The 22488-nt window shown below is 31.9% G+C and overlaps 1 protein-coding gene across 7 annotated transcripts in view; it reads right to left on the bottom strand.

Annotated features, from left to right (window-relative positions):
* LOC108904548 (partitioning defective 3 homolog) overlaps window positions 1-22488 on the bottom strand; it is a 92026-nt gene that overhangs the window by 50571 nt on the left and 18967 nt on the right. For all 7 annotated transcript variants that reach the window (XM_018707146.2, XM_023456020.1, XM_023456019.1 and 4 more), the window contains exon 2: window positions 18927-19333. In XM_018707146.2, coding sequence (XP_018562662.1) covers window positions 18927-19118 — 192 coding nt within the window. In that variant the 5' untranslated portion in view covers window positions 19119-19333. The remainder of the gene's footprint in view (window positions 1-18926; window positions 19334-22488) is intronic.

Raw genomic sequence — 22488 nt, 5'->3', positions numbered from 1 at the left:
TATGATTGATTTGTTAATTGAAATGAAAACAGTTTTATTAGTATGATTTATATTACACAAAAGAGAACGCATGTACAAATATATTCAAGAAAAGTTCCATCTTTGAATAGACAAGAAATATTCACATTGTTCATGTTTACAAAGTATTTTTACTTAACTTTGAAATGCATTAAGTATATAAATATTTAAAATCTCTGATGAAGTCATATATACTCTTTGACACAAATGCCTATGCTAAAAAGCAATTTTTAAAGACAAGTTAATAATATTACATGACGCAACTACTCTGCGGACTAAAGCCCCGTTCAGCATTGAATTACACCTGCAATGTGTATTACACATTTTAAATCTTATACATATTAATTGGTAATTAATAATCGATTCAATATTATTAATGAAAAAAAAACATACCTGACATATTTATGTAATTAAATAATAATAATTAAAAAAAATCTCTTTTCTTGTCTTTCACCTCTTTTTAACAAAGTGCGTAGAATCAAACAGATGAGCTTATTATTGCATTTTAAGGATTGCTTTTTCATATGGCCCCCTTTTTAAAATTGGAATGGATATTTGTGTATTTACAAATTTAATTATATATAAAACAGAAGACTCACCACAAAAAAGGGAAATTTTGAGACAACAATGTCAAAAATGCGACTAACTGTCAGGATTAATTATTATTTTTATTTTTATTTATACAATTCTAATGTAAGTACTGATTTGATCTTTTAACTAAATTTTTTAACTCTACATTTTTAATATAAGCTTTTGTAGATTTACTTAACTTTGAAAGGTATAAACTAAAGTAAATCAAGCCTAGAAATTTTCCTAAAATTTTTATCTAATGACGCCATATTTTTTTTACCTGCACATAAGACAGATTTTGTCTAAAACAGAGATATGAACGTGTGTGAAACTCTTTAGTTGGTATTTTGTTGGTCTTATTTAATAAATAAATCCTCGGCAATTTTTTGTAACATGAAAACATTAGCGGTAGTTTTAATACATTTACAGTATTGATTTGATAATTGCAAAGCAAACATTTTAATTGGTAGCTATATCTAGAGAATAATGATACACCATTGAATAGATAGGTTGCATTTCAATCCGAAATTGACTATTTTTTATTTAGATATACAAAAAAAAACTGATAAGTGTTGGACCAACCAAGGCAAGCTAGAATTTTAGAGTAGAAAAGAACAAGGTTAGTTATTTTTTTCTCTATTTTAATATTAAGTGTGACTAAAAAATAAGTCATAGTATATTATATTTGGAGGTAGTTCCTTTTATACTTAAATATAGTTTTACACGCTAAAATAAACAAAACAAACATTTAGCATTTTTTGGCGAACAATTTTTCACGATCTGCATTAGCGACGAGTGGGGCAAGTATGAATATGAAAAAGTATTTCGTCTCGAATAGGATATACCATTTTTTATACTTTTATGAACATTTAATTAAAAACGAAATGTTACAGTGTAAATTAGTATTTGTTTAACCGTTTCCATAGCAACACATGCATTTTTTTATTGTTGTAATCACACAGAGCGCGGCATTTGTCAAGCGAAATGTTATGAATTCATTTCAGATTAAAACATGTATTTTTAGGTCTGCACAAAAAATGTTTCTTTGCAAATTAATTGATAAGAAACTTCATACAAATTTAGTACAGACCTTCATAAATGATTACAAGCCACGTGAGAGCTGACTGTAGGCAACCAACATTTCACAGCTGGCACTGCCAACTAAAAATCTCTAAATCTTGGCGTCATATATTAATGATTCGTTTACAATGAACAATGACAAACCGTTACGCCTATGCTCTAGTCTAGATAATGCGATCGCTGATTGGTCTCGTCAAAAATTACACCAATCACAGCCGATGAAACATAATGTTTTGTTTTAATCTAATCTTGATCTTATTGTTTTAGTAATTTTTAATTTTACTGAAGTATAATTGCCAACATGAAGGAAATTAAATTGCTGTTCCAAACAATATTACTGGTCACGTGGCTTGTAATAATTTATGAAGGCTCTGTATAGAGTTTCAGTTAAGAAAATTATAAATTTGAAATTCTCATATTTTGCTCTAGAGGTGACATATCTCTAGATTCAAAAACCATATACCTAGACCAAGCCATGAGAAAATATTTATTTTGTCTTATTGAGTTTTTTATTAGAAACAAACGCTTGTTATGTAATGTTCAAAATATATCAAGAGGTACTTAGAGTACATTAAACGTATTGCTTTATTTTTGTTTAAAGATTAGTTGCAAGAAAGGTATAAATCTCCATAATTCTTTTTCAGCAGTAAACACCTAAAAGTATGTCGTCGTGAACACTTTTTCGTGTTTAAATTCATGGATTTTGGTTGCTTGTGGGAACGGATACTCAATAAAACAGAATTACGTGACGTTCCACAATACAGTACGATCATTTGTATGGTACATTTGCAGTGAAATTGTCGGAATGTTTATTTCCAGAATGCAATGCGAGGAAAACACGAATTATCGGTGTAAGCCGACGAACAATACGACGCTGTTTTTTTAAAGGTTATTTCCAAAACATTAAAAATATGAAAACAAATTTATAAAGCGCATACCTCAACTTTGTTTTAGTTCGAATACAAAACCATTAGACAAATTGCTTTACCTTGACTTCCTCTGTAGCCTAATATCATAATAATTAGAACGGTGACAGTCATGGAAATTTTATAAGTGAACTAATAATAATTAATAACTAATAAATACGAAACCATAAATATATAACTTATGTACTATACTTAAAATTATAAAATAAAAACAAAAATATATATATCAAAATATTCCTCATTTGTTAAATAATACCAGTAGGCCTTGAGATCAAAAGAAAATTAATTTCAATTCAACTTTAATCGCTAAAAGCTAAATAGTAATTCTTTGGTCGGAACTAACACTTGATTTTGAAATAAATTGTGGCGTTTTAAGTATGTATAGATAATAGTTATTTGTTTAACTTGACAGTGAAGTACAAGATTTAATGCCGCGACGAGGCGCAGCCGAGTCTATTAAAGCAGCCAAGTCATTAAATCTACCTTACTGCCAAGTTAAACCCATAATTTTTCCGCCGATCAATTTTTTAATTTTATCATAATAGCAAATAAAGCTATTTATTTTATATTACTAAAATTGTATGATACTTCTTTCATGAGTAATAATAATTTCATAAGATCGTCTGCGGTTGCTATGAGACGAGCGTTTAAGTAAATTACTTAGGTACACAGTAATCGCCATATTGTTCCTATTTAAATGCATAAAAATAACTATTTATTATTTGAGATGGAAAAATTTACATTAACTCCGCCAGAAATTATTGCATCAGCAAAGTAATAGAGTGTAACTTATTATCACAAAAATCGAAGAAGATATAATATTATATAAAAAATTTATTGACTGTACCTACTATACAGTGCAACTACAAAAACAAAGAAAAAATATCCTTTATTGTAAGCGAATATTTAGACGTACAATATCGGAAATACGGTACCGCAAGATCTACACAAATAGATAGCAAAAGATTTTTGTTTTAAATATTCAAATGGTAAAGCCAACCAATTAATAGCAATTCATACAATTGCGAAAACGCCAAAACTAGTTGCTGCGTTTCTCAAATAGAAGGATGTTTGCGAATATAGTGGACATTGTTTCCGTGGCACTTCAGTTACACTATTAATAAATTGAGTAGTTGATATCACTTTAAAAATGCATGATGCATGGAAATCAACGGTGAAGACTACATTGAGGAGTCCACAACCCATAAATCACTTTGGAGGATTCAACAGTTCATAAACCATCTACTATACTGAAAACACTTCAACCTACATAGACGAAGTAAATGTTCCAAAACAAACAGGACAAGGGATATCCCTTACATGCTGTTCTAATTTCACTATAAATGTTTACAATAAATAAAATTACTTTCGTTAAAGAACAAATTTAATTTTTAATGTAACTGCAGTAAAAATTATTCTAATGTCTAGGCAGAAAATGTGTCACTAAAACTACGCCTTTAATGTCGATTAGCGAAAAACACTATATCTCGTTCTTTGTTTGATGCTATGCGAAATATACTGAATTTATCAATTATCTTTCGTTTTTGTCACATACAATAACACAATTCTAATCGACGTTTGACTTACTTTGCAGGACACTACCTTCGGCTTTTCCAAAATCCTCTGAAAATTACACGGAGAACAATTTTTAAAAAGCTTAGCCATACGCACCATTTTCTTTCTTTTTATTTAAGAACTGTACGAATCTCGTCACAGGCACAGGTAAACTGACTATAGTAGGACAGTTACTAAAACCTTTAGGCGACTAAAATCCGCAGGGACACGACATAGGAATTCCCTTTACTCAATCTATGCGAAGAATTTTACCTGTGACCCTTTATAACATGTAAGGGTACAATGATAATGTCGGGGAGGGACATAGAAGACTTGAAAAATGATCCAGACGGAACTAGAATATTATAGTAAAAAAATGACAGCTTTCTGATAAAATTTAAAATTTTGCATTTTTAATAGTTGTGTTCAACTTTTTGTTTTAATTTTTAGATACAATTAAAAGACACAGTAATTTTAGGTAAATGTTTATATAATTTTTTTTATGTGTAAAACAATAAACTTATCTCTTAACATTTTTTACAAAATGTTTGTTTCGGGCTAATGATTTTTTTATCAAAAAGGATGAACGTATTAACATTCTTTTAGGAAATTAATAAATAAATCATTACAGCTGCCTCGTTACTTGATGATAATCGTTAAGAGCAATGGCAATAAGTTGGAAAAAACCGTTAGTTAATGTAGGATATTAGTAAGTGATGAATATGTGAAGAAAAATGCGTTTATATCAGTCAAGTGGCCTTAGATTGTCAGTGGCGTCCATAAAATTTATTTATTCCTTTTACGATTTAGACGAGTTACTTTTCGAAATGTAGTAACAGCCACCAATAAAGTACGTTTGATATACGAGAACATTTCCAAATAAAGTCATGATTTTCAATATTTGTCAAATTTGACATTTAAAAAAATTAAGAAAATTAAATTATTTCTCTAAATTTCGAAAAATGTAAGAGAGAAAAGTTGTTAATTTTTCAGTCCCACAGTAAAATTTTTACATTTTTTAAAATATATTGAGATTTTTTTAATGCAGGACTATTAACAGATTACTGTCAACGCCGAAATAAGTTTTTGTGGCTATATAATTTTAAATGCTTCATTAAAAATGATTTTCGTTATTCCGCTACTTTCTTTCAAAAATTCGTTTTTTCTTAAAATGGTGTGTGGTACACTTATATTATTTGTTTTATTTTCTAAATATCCGTAATATTTCTTTGTCGTTAAAGGAAAGAATTTTTTCTTGTAGGTACTCTTGTTTGTAAAAACATGACCTGTTTTAATAGATACAGGGTTAACTAAAATACTTGGTCAAATAAATTCAATCCATAAAGTTTCTATAAACGTTTTCGAGATACAGGGTGATAAAATTAAAAAGTCGATTATTTAAGTTACAAAAAAGTAGCTCAGCGATTGAATTCAAATCTGGCATGTAGCTTTAATTTTTGATTATCTACAGAAGTATATGCATAACACAAATTTGTTACATACATTTCAAGGGTGGATGTAGTACCTTTGTTCGTAATCATTTACAAAAAACTTTTCAAAAATGTTTTCTTTCTCTCTTTTATTAAAATGCACCGTTTTCTAGATAAATAATACGTATTAAAACGTCAAATTATTTTTGAAATAATATACACTCGAGTAAATATATTACCCGAGAAATTACCTATGAATAAAATTATAATACTATTTACATGGTTTACCAGGTGGATTTCACAGGCTCTAGCGACACTTAAGAGTGTACGATAGTTCAAGAAACATAGAAATCTAAAAAAATTAGATAAATTTGGAACGAATACACTGAAGATGAATTTTTCGAGACAAAACGTCTGAATTTGGTTCGGGCTGAGGCAGTACATTATTGGGGGTTATGAAGGCTTGCAAAAAATGTAATAAAATTTCCAGGGTCAAATGAAACAAAAAGGGATTTTTTTCAAATATTTCGAAAGTTAATAATGTTAGCCTTGATTTTTAAAGGCATAATGTTGGTCCTCTGATTACGCAACTTTGCCCTCATTTAAACTACTTCGTATCTCTTACCGTTTCCGAGATCCCTGTAGTGAGAAACGAATTTGTAACAGCCTGTAGGTATAGAAACCTGTTTTTGTTAACTTGTCTCGTAGTTTTCTTTATTTTTTGGGTATATTGCCACCTGTGAAAACTGTCAAAGCTATTAAAACAAAAAGTCAGAAGACGAAAAAAGCGGATTTTCGAAACGTTAACGACCTTTTTAAAGTGCACGATATAAGTGATGTGTTTTTGTATTTTCTATTTATCTGCTATTTTCAGCGTGAGATTTTTTTGGTTAGGCAAAACTATTTTCATAAAAATAACCCGTGACTCATCCATTTGGCCCAAGGGTTTATTCAACTAATTTTTTAAAAATTTTTGCGGGTGGCAAAATACCCAAAAAAATAAAGAAAATTACGAAAACAATGCGACAAATAAATAACTTCAGATAATTGTCTCGTAGACTCCACTGTTCAAGTTTAAAAAGTATTTTAATTACAAAAAGTGTTACAAATACCACCAAACGCAACATACCCCTTTTGGACACCTTTGCCGCCGTTCTTGGCCGACTTATTAGGCGTGTATCTGAAATATGCACAGCAAGCAAGTGGCTTTGCTCATGTCACGACACACATTAAACACGGAGTTGAAGGCGATAAGAGGTTAGATAAATAAATTTGTCTCGGTTAGTTGCATGAGAACGGAAATCTACCCTTTTCCACGGTCTGGCTGCTTCGACTGAGGCGGGTGCAAGTCAAGTGCTCCTGGGAAAATCGTTAAATCAGGAGACTACATGCAGCGAGTGTGGAAATAATTAAGAAAAAAATGTAGTACGTACTGGATACAATCGAGTTGTTTGTTCCTTTTCACATATTCTTTTAGTCTTCTAGTCATCTAGCCCAAAAACCCTCTTAAAGTAAATTTCTATGAAATATAAAAAACTGAGACAATTGTCTTTAACAAATTAATTCATATTTTTTGTATGTCTTCTGTATGTGTAACTTATTAAAAAAGCAGAAAGTAAACTAAGGTAATTTGATCTGTATAAGATGATTTTCACTTGAAAGCTATGAAGCTATCCCATTCGTTTCCGAATACCCTGTATAAGAAGCCGTATGAAGAGGCATAATAGAATTTCTGTCTTTTTTAACTTTCAGCGTTCGAAATGTGACTAGAGAAACTAAATTTGGAATCAGACATTACTGTGGGTAGATATTTAATTTCCAGAACATCGTCCAAGAAAATAATTGTCCATATTATATTTGAATTGTATATGGCGACTATACAGAGTGATTTTCAGTGGACGTAAAATTAGAGAAAGAAGGAGCTTAAAAAATGTTTCAACTTTCTCTTTATATTTACCTATGTGTCCATAGACACATAAATTACAGGATGTTAAAGAGGTTAGAAATCTTCCATATCTACGCCACTGAATAATTTTTAAACAACTTTTATTTGTAGAAAAATTAATAAAAAATTGATTATTAAACAAAAAATATATGTCGATTTCTGAGCTATTGTCACAACATTGCTTATTTTTTGTTAATTATAATATAATATTATTAAATAACACTCTAGAACTACTAAATCGTTAATAACTAAACAAGTATTTACCCTAAGTACGTCCGGATAATAAAGGGGGTGATTCGTAATTCGTAAATAGTTAGTTTCAACACGTCCTAAGTGACCTAGTTCCCGAGTTATAGTGTTGAATTTCCGGTAAAAATAGATTTTTTTTTGTTTATAGAGGGTGATTCAGTCATAATGTCAATATTTTTAACCACGTATTCAGAAAGACAGAAAATCGACAAAAAATTACTGGACCTTTTAAAAAATAAGCAAAATAAGCGTCCCAATGTTGAAGCGAAACAGCTGATTTCCCCAGTTGAATTTTGCAATAGGTTTCAAAATCAAAGTACAGTATATTCGAACTTTATTAACAAGGTGCTATGCAGGGATGAGTGTGTTTTTTTAGTCGTATTGTCATTTTAAATAGCTAATTTAAAAGCATTAAGTCACACAATAAGGTGTACGTACTACAAACTCAATAATGAATTGATAATATAAAAACTATATTCAATTGTAATAAAACATAGTGAAAACGTTAACAATATTAAAAATATTAAATAACCTAACATTCGAAAACAATCATTATCACGGTAGGTCAAGATTCACTCTCGATAAACCTTTGAAGATCAGCAAATAATTATTTGAAAATATTATTGTACAGCATAAATATGCACTTTAAAGTTATTTTAGTCTCGTATTCATATTCTACACAGTTTTCCCTATCTCCCCATAAAATTAATGACATTATGATTGAATCACCCTGTACAACAGGAACCGAAAGATATACTGAAATTTGTTACACAATGGTAGATCCTAGAAATCCTAATTTCTGATCTTTCAAATAATATTTTAGATTGCGAGGGGCTTAAGTAATGGTATGTAACTTTGTATTTACTGATATCCCATCGACATCTTAAGTAAAAAAACGAGATTCTTTACAATTTTGCTGGTAACAGCCATTTTGAACTAATTACAATTAAAATAACAACTACAAATAAGTCGTAAAATTAAAATTTACACACTTAATAAAGAATACCTACTGGGATACCTATCGATTAATGTTTATTTTGATATTTTAAATCAAATTTGATTACATTAAATGTTGAAAGTGTACCCCATTAACATTACCATAGACTTTAATTTTTTTTCTCATAGATTGGTATACACGTTCAACAACATTGTTAGTGTCATGAATAGAAAATTTTACAGAATGAGTCCTGCAACATATTTTTTTAATAAGTAAACTGTAACATACACTAGCCTATGCCTAAGGTGATATAAAAATTTTTTTAATATGACAGAAATGCGGCATAAATTAATTAATTTCTTTTTTCTAACTTGGAAACAACGCCGCTTATGACATATTATGTTCATAACAATCCCCCCCCCCACTTTTATCGGACCGTATGCCCCTTTTATGGGACCGTATTTAAGAAGCACTCTATATAATAGTGTGTTTTTCAGAGTTAATGCTTATAGTTTCTTGTAGTCGAAATTTTTAAAACTTAAAATGAAGAAACACCTCTTTTTTAGTCCCTTTTTTGGCAAAATTGTCTGCTCTGGTAAGTCCGTTAGAAGACAACGACTAAACTTGACAGAAATCCTCAGCAAACAACTTTCTATCGAAACATATCTCGGCGCCGACATTTTTTACCCGCGTTCGCTTTGCTAATAACACCAATGAAACTGTAACCAGCCAACTTCGTAACGTGACACTTTTTTTCCCAATAACGGCACATTTCAACCTTCAATCGTTAAACTAGTCTATAAACAATATTTATGTGTTGTTTGCTATTTACTTTGCGATAGTCCGTGTCAATATTTGCAATGCAAGAGGATAATTATCGCGGTGTGGATTGCAGTAGGATTGCCACATGCGGATTAAGAGATAAAAAATTGGAAACAAAACGAAAATATCTTAGATGTGAAATTAACATAGCCTTACCTAACATAATATAATATAATACCATTTAATAAACTGTTACATACCACTTTCGTAATTGTTACTCTTTATTTTTTCATTATTTTGTTTTATTGTAATGGTCACAGCTCATTATTAATAACGTCCCGCTTATACCAGAACTGTAAATGATTTGTATTTTTTTTCAGATTTGGTTCGACGAGATTGGCCTAAACAGACAATGGGGAACTTGTATATACAATTTTAAAATGACTAATAATAAGCTGTAACCCTGTGTATATTATATTCATAAATAAACATGTTATAAATTATCAAAGTTCTACGTGCAAAATACATTTTTTCATGGGTATTTGCTGCCGCGCTAATTCGTGACGTCATTTAGTGCGATGGAGAAGATGAATGACAGGGACAGGACCGTTCGACAGCATGAATACAGTAAGGCTAGAAACTTAGAGGTCGAGAATGAGAAGTATGGATGACACTATTGATAACTATCGATAACTGACTCTAATATCGATAGTTTGTGCTTTCGCTTTCTGTAAATATATATCAATAGCTTGTTCAAAATGTTACATTATATAGAACCAATAGAATTATTGTAATAAATTATATATAAAAGTTTTAAGAAACAAATCATCCAAAAGATATGAAACAAATCTAGCAACACAGATCTAAGTTGCACCATCTGTCAAATATCAAATATGGTGCGCTACCTAATTGGACAATTTATTAAGATTCATAGACTTTCAGTCAATGCGATGTTATCAACCCCTCGAAACAAAATAAAAACTTGAAACTTAAAATACGTACCTACTTGATAGCTTGAACTAGATTTGTGATATAATTTGAGTATCAAGAGTAAAGAGATTGTGAAACTTTTAGGTCGGTCAATACTAAAGTAATACTTCAGTCAATATTTTTTTCAAGCTTGTATCTAGAAATGTAATTTTTCATCTGTCAATTACCTATTGCTATTTTTAATTACCTATTGCTATTTTTATTTATTTTATAATTTTGTTGTTTCTGTACAATGTTTAGCTCGTATTTAAATATCCTCCGATATAAGGGGCTAGCAAGCATTTTACATTAAATAAAATTGACATTAATCTTCCATTTTGTTGAATAAACCTTTTTTCGTACTATCGAAAAATATCGATAATTCTCGACATCAACTAAAAACAGCCGAATTCACTTTGCTTCTAAGCTGTCGAACTAAATGACGTCACAATGCGTTCTTGATCACGAGAAAATTTAAATTTTTATATAATTTTAAACGTATAAGTAATTTGCAGCATTTTTTTTACCATTGTTAGTTGTCGGTTATAGATTACAAAATGCAGTTCTAAAAGAAATTAAATGTTCATGCAAGTTCGAGCAGTTACATAACTATATTAGGTACATTTGTAGTTTTATTTTTGATACGAGAAATGCAATTTTTTATTTTTTGTACGAAATAGTATATTTAGGTACTTTTTAAAACAAATTTAACAATTCGGAAAAAATTTAATAAGAATTGGGATACTCTATATAATCAAAACTGATTTTAAAATGTGAAGAAATTGATTTGATGCAACCTTTACTCGATATACTCTCGTCTTATTGATATTAAAAACTATGGAGGAAATCATCTTACGTGAGACACCCTGTACATTTTTACCCCTACTGAACCGTCCCGAAAACGCGTCGGCTGCAATGCGAACTCCTGGTGCACTCCGCTGAATAATCCGCTGGCATCCAAACGATTTAAAAGCAAACAAATACGCACGAAGTGGGTTTCTGGCGCGAGACAACTATTGGGACGTATCCGACATACCTTTAAGAGCAAACTGCTCGACAAACACACCTAATGAACGCCTTCCGATAAGGCGGAAGATCGTAAACGCGACGCGAATCAGTTTGAGAAAATCTTTACGCTGACGAGAGGAAGTCGTTAATAATTTTTGTTATCCTAGCCAGGCTGCTGGATGTACAAAAACGTCAGCAAAATTGAAATGGTAGTACGTTAACGTCGTTCGGGATATTAAGCACAAGGAAAACATATTTTTGCAATTCGTTTCCTTTTTCATATTCTTTTCAAAAAATTTACCATAATATGTCCATATTTCTTAATTTTTTTTATTTTAAATAATAAAAATGCGCAAGAGTACATTTTCTTAAATGGAAAGTTTGCTTTTCGGTTATTTTACGTCGGCATATTTCTGGTAGTAGGGCTAAACATCGACGAACAACCCAACCTGGAAATTTTGCCGAACCCCCACTTTGTTGTAGGGTAGAGATTTTTGACTTGCCTAACATTGTTTAGACAAAGGACCAACGGTTTTACATCCTTTCCTAGAGATGGTATGTCCTCCTATATAAACCTCGACTAAATTTGTATATCTTCCTTGAATACACCGACATACAGGCTACTAGAAGGTGGACGAGCATCGCGAGCTTTCCTCGGATGATCACCCAATCACCCATACAAGTACTAATCGCAATCAGTGTTGCTTGACTGTTCATATCAATAACACGAATGGCAACAAATATCTGTGCATCGGGGAAGTTTGTCAGTTGTCAAGGTTTTCACTAAGAATTTTTCGTATGATTATATTTCCTCTAAACAGTTTCAAATTCTTTGCTAACGGTGTTTGTTTGTCATTGCGAAAGACAGGAACAATATACATCAGCATAGTTTATGTGAGAAAGAACTAGAGATTCAGTAGATCGTCAACGTCCATATTTAAAAAATATTGAACAAAACAAGCCCTGATATAGAACCCTGAGGAATATCAAAGCCTATTGATCTATATTAAGATTTTATTATCAAATAAACTGTATTTACCATTGCAAATTTCGAATTATTGCATCAGATGACGTAATTTGTAAGAGTTTGGAATCTTTCTGGCAACAGTAAAGATAAATACACTGTCCACTCTACGATTTCTAAAGGCATAAATAGTCAAATATATATATATATATATATAACTTAAATTTCCGATTACTGTTTCGGTCTTTTTAAAAAATAATTTTTAAAATTAAANTATATATATATCGGTGATTTATTGCGTTTTTAACTCAGGCTCAGTTACGCGAGGTTGAGAAAGAACGCACTCTGCTAGAAGGAATAAGAAGTACATAGGCGCGGCGATTTGCCGTGTCCAGTGCGCACTTGTGGGCGGAGCTAACTCAGACGCAAACTTATTTGTGTCGGTTTGTAGATTTACACTTAAGCCATCAGTCGCACTAGTGTCTATGGACAAAAAGTCATCTTCATGCACGTCTTTGCTTGTCTTATGTGATGTAGGCCAGAGGTATAACTTTAATGGAATCAGTTTTACGATCTAGGTCCTCTTCGTACGTTTTACTAGAGAAACCTAACTTAATCTAACAACCAAATTTATCAGTTTCATTTTTTTTCAAATAAAGCAGGCGCACATACTAGAAATTTGACTGTGGTTTGGGATGAAACGGATAGGCATTTCGCGAGCGTTGGCAAAAACATCTAGCTGTGTCTAGACAGAATTAGCCACTACTATGTATTGAAAGTCTCAAAAGGTTTTAGTATAAACGTCATTATTCCCCCATTTATTATTTAAGGAATTCTAGAGAAACATGATAAACAAAAAATATCCTGTTTATCACTATATAAAACTGCCAAAAAGAGCAAAACAATTTATTAAATTTCAGTAACAACCACCACTTCCAATGGTCACAGAAATATTAGAGAAATCCTGCATACATTTTATTTTTAAAATGAGTGTTGGAACAAACATTTTTTCTATTATGTTTCACAATAAAAATATTATGGGTGCATTAAATTGTTATTTTTTTATGGCACATAATTAAAGTTTAATAAATTACACATTTTTATTATATATTATAAAATTAAACAAAGTGTTTAAAAATGTACAGTGTGCAACAATGACATTGCAGCAGGTTAAGGCTTTTCTTTGCTTCCTCTGGTTGAAATATATAAAAAAATGACAAGAGTAATATTTTTTCCTAAGGGTTTTTCGAAATTTTAAAAATAGGACAAATAAAATGACAGTTTTCAGGAGTTAGGAAGAGTTTTTCATAGAATAGGTATATGTATACAGGTTCGGAAAGTCCCCATGGTACATCGGCCGTTACGTGAGAGCGATAAAGTAAGTCATAGAGATCCGTGCGATAGACAAGGACATAGGCGCCGACTTTTAAAACTTTTGTCGGGTGCTCGGTTGCCTTATAAGCATTTTTTTGCCAGAACATTAAAAAGCAAGAGAAATGAGTCCTCATTTGAAATAGCATGAGGTAAAAGATTTAAAATACGTATTTCTCCGAATTATATTTTATGAAAAACTTTTTAAAAAATATATCGAAATGAATTAAACTTGTCAAAATAAATAAACTTGATTACATACTGTTTCGATACAAATTTCAAAAATTTAACAAATTTAATAATTTTAACAAAAAATAAACTTCTATGGAATAACAAGTGAAAATATAAATATATGTACGATGTAGACGTAAAAGTAGGTAGCACAGAAATATACTACTCGTATTCTAACAAAACTGATAATAATTCTTGCGGGTGCTTGAGCCCCGGAGCACCCGAGAAGTCGGCGCCTATGGACAAGGATGGTCTTCACGTCTTCACTATAGTCATCCTTGTCTATCGCACGGATTTCTTTACTTTACTTTCTCGCTCTCATGTAAAGGCAGATGGACCATGTGGATTTTCCAGCCCTGTATAGTTTACCAGTACAAACCAAAAGTCGGTTATTAAAGATAGAAAGTCGGTCCTTTTTTGATAGAAGTTTCAAGTCACAACAGATCTTGGATGTTTTTTAGTTCCAGAATCAAAAATTATATATTTCTGAGAATCGCAGAACACTCCCGACTATGGCCAACTATGATTTCCATTAAAAAAAATTATCTTCAAATCCAAAATTGTTACATTTCTTAAAAAACATATACGCCACTATGAGGTAGTGCTAATTTTCAAAAACGTACTCCGACTGTAGTCGCTACAGACGTCACTCAAAATATTCAAATATAGATTTTTCTGCTATAACTCCAAAACTTAATAAATTAATAATAATAATCATCTCTCCCCCTCATTCTAATCGCAAGGATTATTCCAGAAGTCGGAGAGTTGAGCGTGAGAGGGGACGACATATTATTATTCAGTAGGCCGCATGTGCACCCAGGAAGACTGACGTTGATAAGCCCTAATCACCATTCAGTGTAAGAACGAGGGAAATCTGGAAAACCTCATTAATTAGGGTGTTGCTCAAACGACGAGCGGTATTAATCTCTCACATTAATCCAAACTAACGTTCTTCATTGATTCAAGTACTGACGGACGCCTCGAACTAAAAGATTATATTTAAATAATCAAAATACTTTAGCATAACATCGAAAATGGGATGCACTGCACATGTTTAAACGATTTTCTTTCGTAGAAAATCTTCCAAATTATTATTAAAATAGAAAAATCGTTTCACAATGCTCTGAGGAATATCCTGCGACTCCATAGATCGCCATTGTCTTTCTCACGACTCGATTTGCATAGCAAGACACGTAAATGAGTAATTATTATTTCTCTGGTAGTCAGGAGAGATCTAATTTGAATGTTTTCAACATACCGCGCTATTGTTGCCTTCTGATTAGATACTCCCGCGATCTGTACAATAGAATAAATAACAAGTGATAAATATTCTATTGAAGACAGCTCCAATTTAGAAACGATCTCATCAGAAATAAAACTGATGATAAGCCTTTACACTTCTATTATTAACATTTAAATTGAATCCTAAATGTGTTTATATATTTTCCAAAGCGGTATAGTTTACGATGTAGATGCAATAGTTTACTTTTGCAAAAAAAATTAAAATTAAAAACTCAAATGTAAAATAAATATGTATGATTTTTTTTATAAAATTTGTTGAGAACCACTGATTTCACTATGGTATAAGTTATTTCATTCTGAATGGAAGATCAACTGCGCAGTTTTTATGTGAAACAGGATGATAAAAGTTAATAAGCAATATTTTTGGACGATATATTAAAAAAAAACTGTAGCCATTTATATCCGACAATAGTTTTCGGGAATACTAACTGTGTCCTGTTATTCACACATGGCTCATAAACTCGGTGTTAAAAATATTCACGTGATTTTCGATACGAACGTTGCGGTTTGTTGTAAACTTGACAGTGTTTTGGGAATAATTTCTGTACTAGTGTGACGTGTTTTATTTTATTAAAGGCATGTAACGAGCGTTCAAATAAAAACGTGGTCAAGTTGGTTTTGAAAATTTCGACGTAGGGCGTAGCGTATAGCAAATGAACTTAAACGTCATCTGTCAAAGCGCTATATCGCCGCTTTGTTATTGAAACTTACAGCTGCTATACAGCTCGTTGAGAAATGAGGTTAAGTTGGTCGCTATAAGCTACGCCCTACGTCCAATGTGTCAGAGCCAACTTCGACCACGTTTTTATTTGAACGCTCGTTATAAAATCTAAATACGTATTTTTCACATCAAATGATGACAAATTAATTTTAAATGTCTTTACTATGAAAATCAGTCTTGACTTTTGTTGTGTCTACCCACATGAACAGATTATAACAACTTTAGCTTAAAAGGCTGTCACTAAATGTATTTTGTAAATAACTGTTTCAATAATTATACAGGGATGGCCAGAAGTACGGAATAAAATTCATATCTATTGAATGAGTTAACTTTTTTTAAAACGCCGAAACACGTTACCTGATTTTGATTTTTTCCCATCATTCGGTTATATAATAATTAATTTTTCTTCAACCCCCTAACCCCCAGCTACCCCTACTTTTTTTCAAATGGAAACATGAAGCATTAGGGGGTTCGTTGAAAAGCTTATAGAAAACCAACTCCAGCCATACCAAATAAACAAGTTTTATTTTTTCAATAGCAAGGTTTTTAGGGTTGTATAAAATACCTACCCAAAATACACCTAAATAAAATAAAGAATTTGAAACTGTACCTGTCACTGCTAACGTAAAAATGATATATTTTTTATGTTGCGTTTTTTTGGTACCACTCACTTGCCAGGCTTTCTGGTTAATTTTTCGCTTTAGTTGTAAATTGGAGTTTGAAACGTTACTATTGTGTCAAAATCAAGTTATTTACTGAATTGCAATGGTATTGTCGGAAAGGCAACGCATCGAAATCTTGATATTGCTTGGATGTGGAGACAAAATAAGAAGTCAGGCTGAAGTGCGCGATTTATTTAATGCGAAATATCCCGAAAACCAAATCTCGCAAGGGACAGTTAGTAAAATATTTCACAAATTTGAGGAACACGGTACAGTACAGACTTTGCCCAAAACTGGACGGGCACGTGCTTTGAATGAAGAAAAGAAATTAGACATTGCATTAGAACTTGTTGAAAATCCTCATACTTCAACTGTTTCATTGGCCCGCAATCACGATGCTTCTCGAACTGCAATTCGAATGTTTCTGAAACAAGAGAAATACCACCCCTATAAGGTATGTCTTGTCCAAGAGCTTTTGGAAGACGATTATGATAGGCGATTACAATTTTGTGAGGAAATGATGAGACGGTGTGACGACAATAATGGTTTTCAACGAGACGTACTTTTTTCGGATGAAGCTACGTTTTATTTAAATGGAGTGGTTAACAGGCACAACTATCGCTTTTGGTCCCAGGAAAATCCACACTGGACATGCGAATCGCATACGCAGCATCCACAAAAAGTTAATGTATGGGCAGGTATCATCAACAACAGAATCTTGGGCCCATTCTTTTTTGAAGAAAATCTTACTGCCGCACGCTACCTGGATTTCCTAACATTTGACCTGATACCTGCTCTAGCTGTGATTTTCCCTCATGAAATTGATCCAGATATACCGAATGAAAGAATTTGGTTCCAACAAGATGGCGCTCCCCCACATTTTGGTATTGATGTTCGAAGATACTTAGATGAAATGTTTCCAAATCGCTGGATTGGTAGACGGGGTACAGTTGAATGGCCGCCAAGATCCCCCGACTTAACACCCCTGGATTATTTTCTTTGGGGATATTTGAAAGAAAGAGTCTACCAGGACAGACCGGATAATATTGAGAATTTAAAGAACAAGATTAGGGCGGAGATGCATAATTTACCAGCTGAAGTCATTCAGAATGCTGTGGACAGCTTTTACTATCGTCTTGGAGAATGCCAAATAGTGAATGGAGGACATTTTCAGCATTTGCGACATTGAGTTTATTTTTGTAAATTATCTAGTTGTTTCAATTTCTAAATGAAAAAAAACTTGTTATTGAAAAAATAAAACTTGTTTATTTGGTATGGCTGGATTCAGTTTTCTATAAGCTTTTCAACGAGCCCCCTCATGCCTTATGTTTCCATTTGAAAGTAGGGGTAGCTGGGGGTTAGGGGGTTGAAGAAAAATTAGTTATTATATAACCGAAAGATGGGAAAAAATCAAAATCAGTTAACGTGTTTCGGCGTTTTAAAAAAAATTAACTCATTCAAGATATATGAATTTTATTCCGTACTTCTGGCCATCCCTGTATAGTTTATTCGTTAAAATTATTTTTTGAATAATCTTTATAGATTTGCTTTTTAAATATGGCAATTTTAAACTTTATAATATTTAATTTGCAGAAATTAATTATGTAATCATTTAGGATTTACTTTATTACGAAGTTAAAGTTAGAGTCAATAAAGAGAAAAGATTTTAAACATCATTCCGAATAGATAACAACTCTATTTCATGATATGTAAAACTATTTTCAAGCATGGGGGATAGCGACCTACAAACAAAATATAGATTAACATACGCATTTTTAAATGCACCTTTCTTCTCTAGAAAACAACTGATAGGTTATTTGATTACAGTGAAACTTACTTAAGGAATGAATTTAAGTGAGGATTCATTTTCATTATTTTTAATTTTAAATGTCCCAAATTTCGATAATCTATTTAAATATTAAATAAATTATTAGATTACCTTTTAGGAATGTGTGTAAATACTGGCAATGCCCAAGATGAACATTATAGTTTCCAATATTGTATCTATCATTAATTATCCATAATTTTAACAGATACTTCTGAATTTAAGTTGAAGCTACAACCCTAAAATGTTTTTGAAGTTCCATTTTCTTTTGTTATTCATTGTAACAAAAAAGTTTTAAAATAACGGGTTTAAACTAATTAATGTCCCTATAGAGAGGCCCCAAAATAAAACCTTGAGGGACACCAAACAACCATCCCCATCGAGCAACCAACTTCCCCTTACCTTTCCGTCGGGCGGCTTCTCCCTGTTGGGGGAGGGTCTCGTGATGGATATCCTGGTGGTTGCCCTGCCCGGCACATTCCTCTGGAGCTTCTCGACGTTGTAGGTCTGCCTCCAGCCGAACAGCGACACTATCTTCTCGGCTACCTCGGTGCACTTGGGTCCGCCATTCAACGTATGGCAGGTATCGAACATCTCACAGGTCACATTTAGTTTGTTTGTCTTTCTTTCACCTCACGCTAATTTAGATATAATTACGGCGGAATGTGTCTTTATCGCATATGAACTAAGGTCGATGCACTAGGTCTACGAATTGTTATCGATATAGGAAAATATAGCCGTACCTGGGGCTTAGTTTGCGATTACAAGAGATGATTATTCGAAGGTATATCTTTGTGTATGATAAGATCCTAATAAAGAGAGAAATTTGTTTTTGAGCATTTGTAAACTTGCTATTAAAATTAATAAATTATACTGGGTGCCAATTTTTCGAGCTGCACCACGGAGAAAGTTATCTCAAGAGATACACTGTTGGTGAAATTGGCACAAAGTTAGCTGACGGATAACATAGATAGAAGAGAAATACTTTTTCGTTTTTGACAGACGATGTCGAATTGATGTTGGCAAATTGCTCACCACCCTGTAGAGCAGAGCTCACTGCGATTCGCGCCGAGGCCGCCAGCGTGACGAATATTTTTTTAATTATCGTTCTCTATCTCTTAATTATTTATGATCTATAAATTACAGACCTAATAAGTATCTAGAAGCGAAAAAAATTCCACGGTTATTACTCGCGCTAGGTATATTTGCATGAGAATCGAATTGTACGGTTACGGGGCCTTACTCGGTGTTGATTTAACGTTATTTAGCTGTATATATGTAATAATAAGCAATCGGTGGTGTCGATCACGCGTCGATTAGTTCCAAAGTCGGCGAAGCTACCGCACGAAAAAAAAATGCTATGGAGCGTATCGATGCCTTGAAATCGATAGCTCTGACAGATAAAAAAGAGAAAATCGCGATGACAAATGAATAATTTCAATAAATTGTTTTGATTGCTAGACGTTTTGTTGTTGAAGGTAATGGCCTGGAGGGGATCCTCAGGGTTCGGTATTGGACCCGCTAATCGTATCGAAATTGTGTATATTTTTCAAAATGACAAAAACTTGTCCGCAAAAAATAATTTCCACAGGATAATTACACTACCAAAATTGCTCCGCAATCACCACGATTGCCAACGACTGTTTCAAAATGAATACGAGATTTTTTTACATAAAAATCATTTTTTGTTTCTACACGAAGACATGAGGTCTTACAAGCATTTTAGTAGCGTCTCGGATATTGCCAAGTTAGTGGAGATCAATTTGAACAAATGCCGAATCAATTTTGAGCAAAAAAAATTAATAGGTACTTTTATTAATAATATTTTTTTAACAATAAAATTGCGATTTTAATTTCAAATTAGATATACAGTATCACGAAGAGGGCCCAGTACGATTATATCAAAAAGTAGTCAGAATTGAAATCTGAAAATTTGTATACAGGGGTTTATCAAAAAGATCTATTCAATGAAAATAGTGTCAACTTCCTCACACTTTCGGTTATACTATGTATATTTATGCATTTTTTAATTCTATGTCACATTCTAGACTATTTTCATATAAGGTACTATGGGACAAAATGTGACAGTTTTCAAGTTATTAATTTTCAAAAAAAAAAATGAGGGATGCAAGCAATTTTTGAAAATAGAATACCACAAGAATTGTCAACTTTGGGTATAGAGAACTATAGTATCATTTTAAAGTAAATTTAATTATGCATCCATTAATGTAATAATATTCAGAGTGTACCATTTGAAATATTTGAGTAAATTCAACTTCAACGTCACAATATTGGTCACATGTTCTTAAACACCCTGTACGAATTTTTGCACATTTGACATAAACTAGTTGAATCCCACTGCTTTTAAATTATCCATGCCAAATTTCATTAATAAATAAAGCTAAATGTCGGAGTTATGCTATTTTCAAAAATCACTAACATCCCTCAATTTTTTTCAAAAATTAAAAGTAACTGTCACATTTTGGCCAATAGTACCTTATATGAAATTAGTCTAGATTTTACCGTAGAATTAAAAAATACAAAAATATGCTGAGTGTTCTATTTGAAATAACAAAGTTGATGATGACTTCCGGTATAACCAGAAGTGCTAGAAAGTTGACACTATTATTACTGAATAGATTTTTTTAATAAACCCCTGTATACAAATTTTCAGATTTCAATTTTCACTACTTTTTGAGATAATCCCTCTTCGTGGTACACCTTGTATATGGCATGATATGGTACAAGAAATATAATTAGGACGTTACGTTGAATTCAAGAAGTTATGAAAAGTAATGATTTTCTTAAAAAAAAAGTTTGTGACATCTTTTTTTGGCCCACCCTGTATATATGAAATTTAAAATTTATAAAAATCTATATTGTAAAATTTGACACTACTACATCATTTCCATGAATTTCTTTACTTTAACATTACTTTGACAAGATCATATACATATCCAAGGCATGCTATGCTTTTTCCAAGGCATTTGGGAAATCATATTAGTGATTTCTTTATCAAAAATGTGATAACGTAGGTATTCCACAACAGGAAAATTTCAAATTTTATGATTATCTATATTTTCTACGAAACTACGAAATTGCTGAAATAGGAAAACATATATTAGTTTGGTTATCTAGAGAGTTTTGGAATTAAGTGATATTTGTTGAGATGAGAGTCTTGGAATTCGACACCTGAGACAGAAAGGCATTGGCGGCGTCCTTTGTATTTTCAGTGTAATTTCTTATTAAAATAAATCAATGGAGGTGAAAAATAAAGGAAAGGAATATTCTGAAATTAACGCGGAAAATTTCAAGGCACACCCCTGTGGCTGTAAATCGTTACAGTAGTTCCGATAATAGAACTTTACGGGCTTATTACACTATATGTATAATGGGTTGGAATAGATTTTAATTTGGTTCTATTGTTTAGATTTCAGTATACAGTGTGATGTATTTGAGAAGTACGAATGAAATAAATATATTATTATTGAATTTCTTACTAATGAAACCATGAGAAATTTTGTGGAAACTGTAAATGCCGTTTGGCGAAGAAATTTTGTCACCTACGCATTTTTCACATTGGTTTCCTAATCGAAAAATGGATTATAAACATTGCGCATTACTACAATTAACTGATTAGAAAGACAGATGTCTGTAATAAGGGAAGAAAATCCAACTCAAAAATTCAAGTGGATGTCCTCCCTTAGTCTTAAGAGTTGAGTTTCTTTTAGTTGGAAAATATTTTCATTTCAATGGCTTCAATGTATTTAAAGGAGAAAGATAAATACATCAAAATATGTAATTTACTGCTTTTTTTTGTTATCCCGCTTATTAAGCTTATACATTCAGGCATTCTTTTTGTCACTAAAACTAGGTATTGTACCACCTAATAATCAATATTAAATAAGTACTTACTATCTAAAAATCGCAATCCCCACAAGTCTGTTTTAAACGATTTCGGTAA

This window comes from Anoplophora glabripennis, unplaced genomic scaffold, assembly GCF_000390285.2.
Source record: "Anoplophora glabripennis isolate ALB-LARVAE unplaced genomic scaffold, Agla_2.0 scaffold99, whole genome shotgun sequence".
Taxonomy (NCBI): Eukaryota; Metazoa; Arthropoda; class Insecta; order Coleoptera; family Cerambycidae; genus Anoplophora; species Anoplophora glabripennis.
The sequence above is the reverse complement of the archived record's forward strand: the minus strand, read 5'-3'. Positions and strand labels throughout refer to the sequence as shown.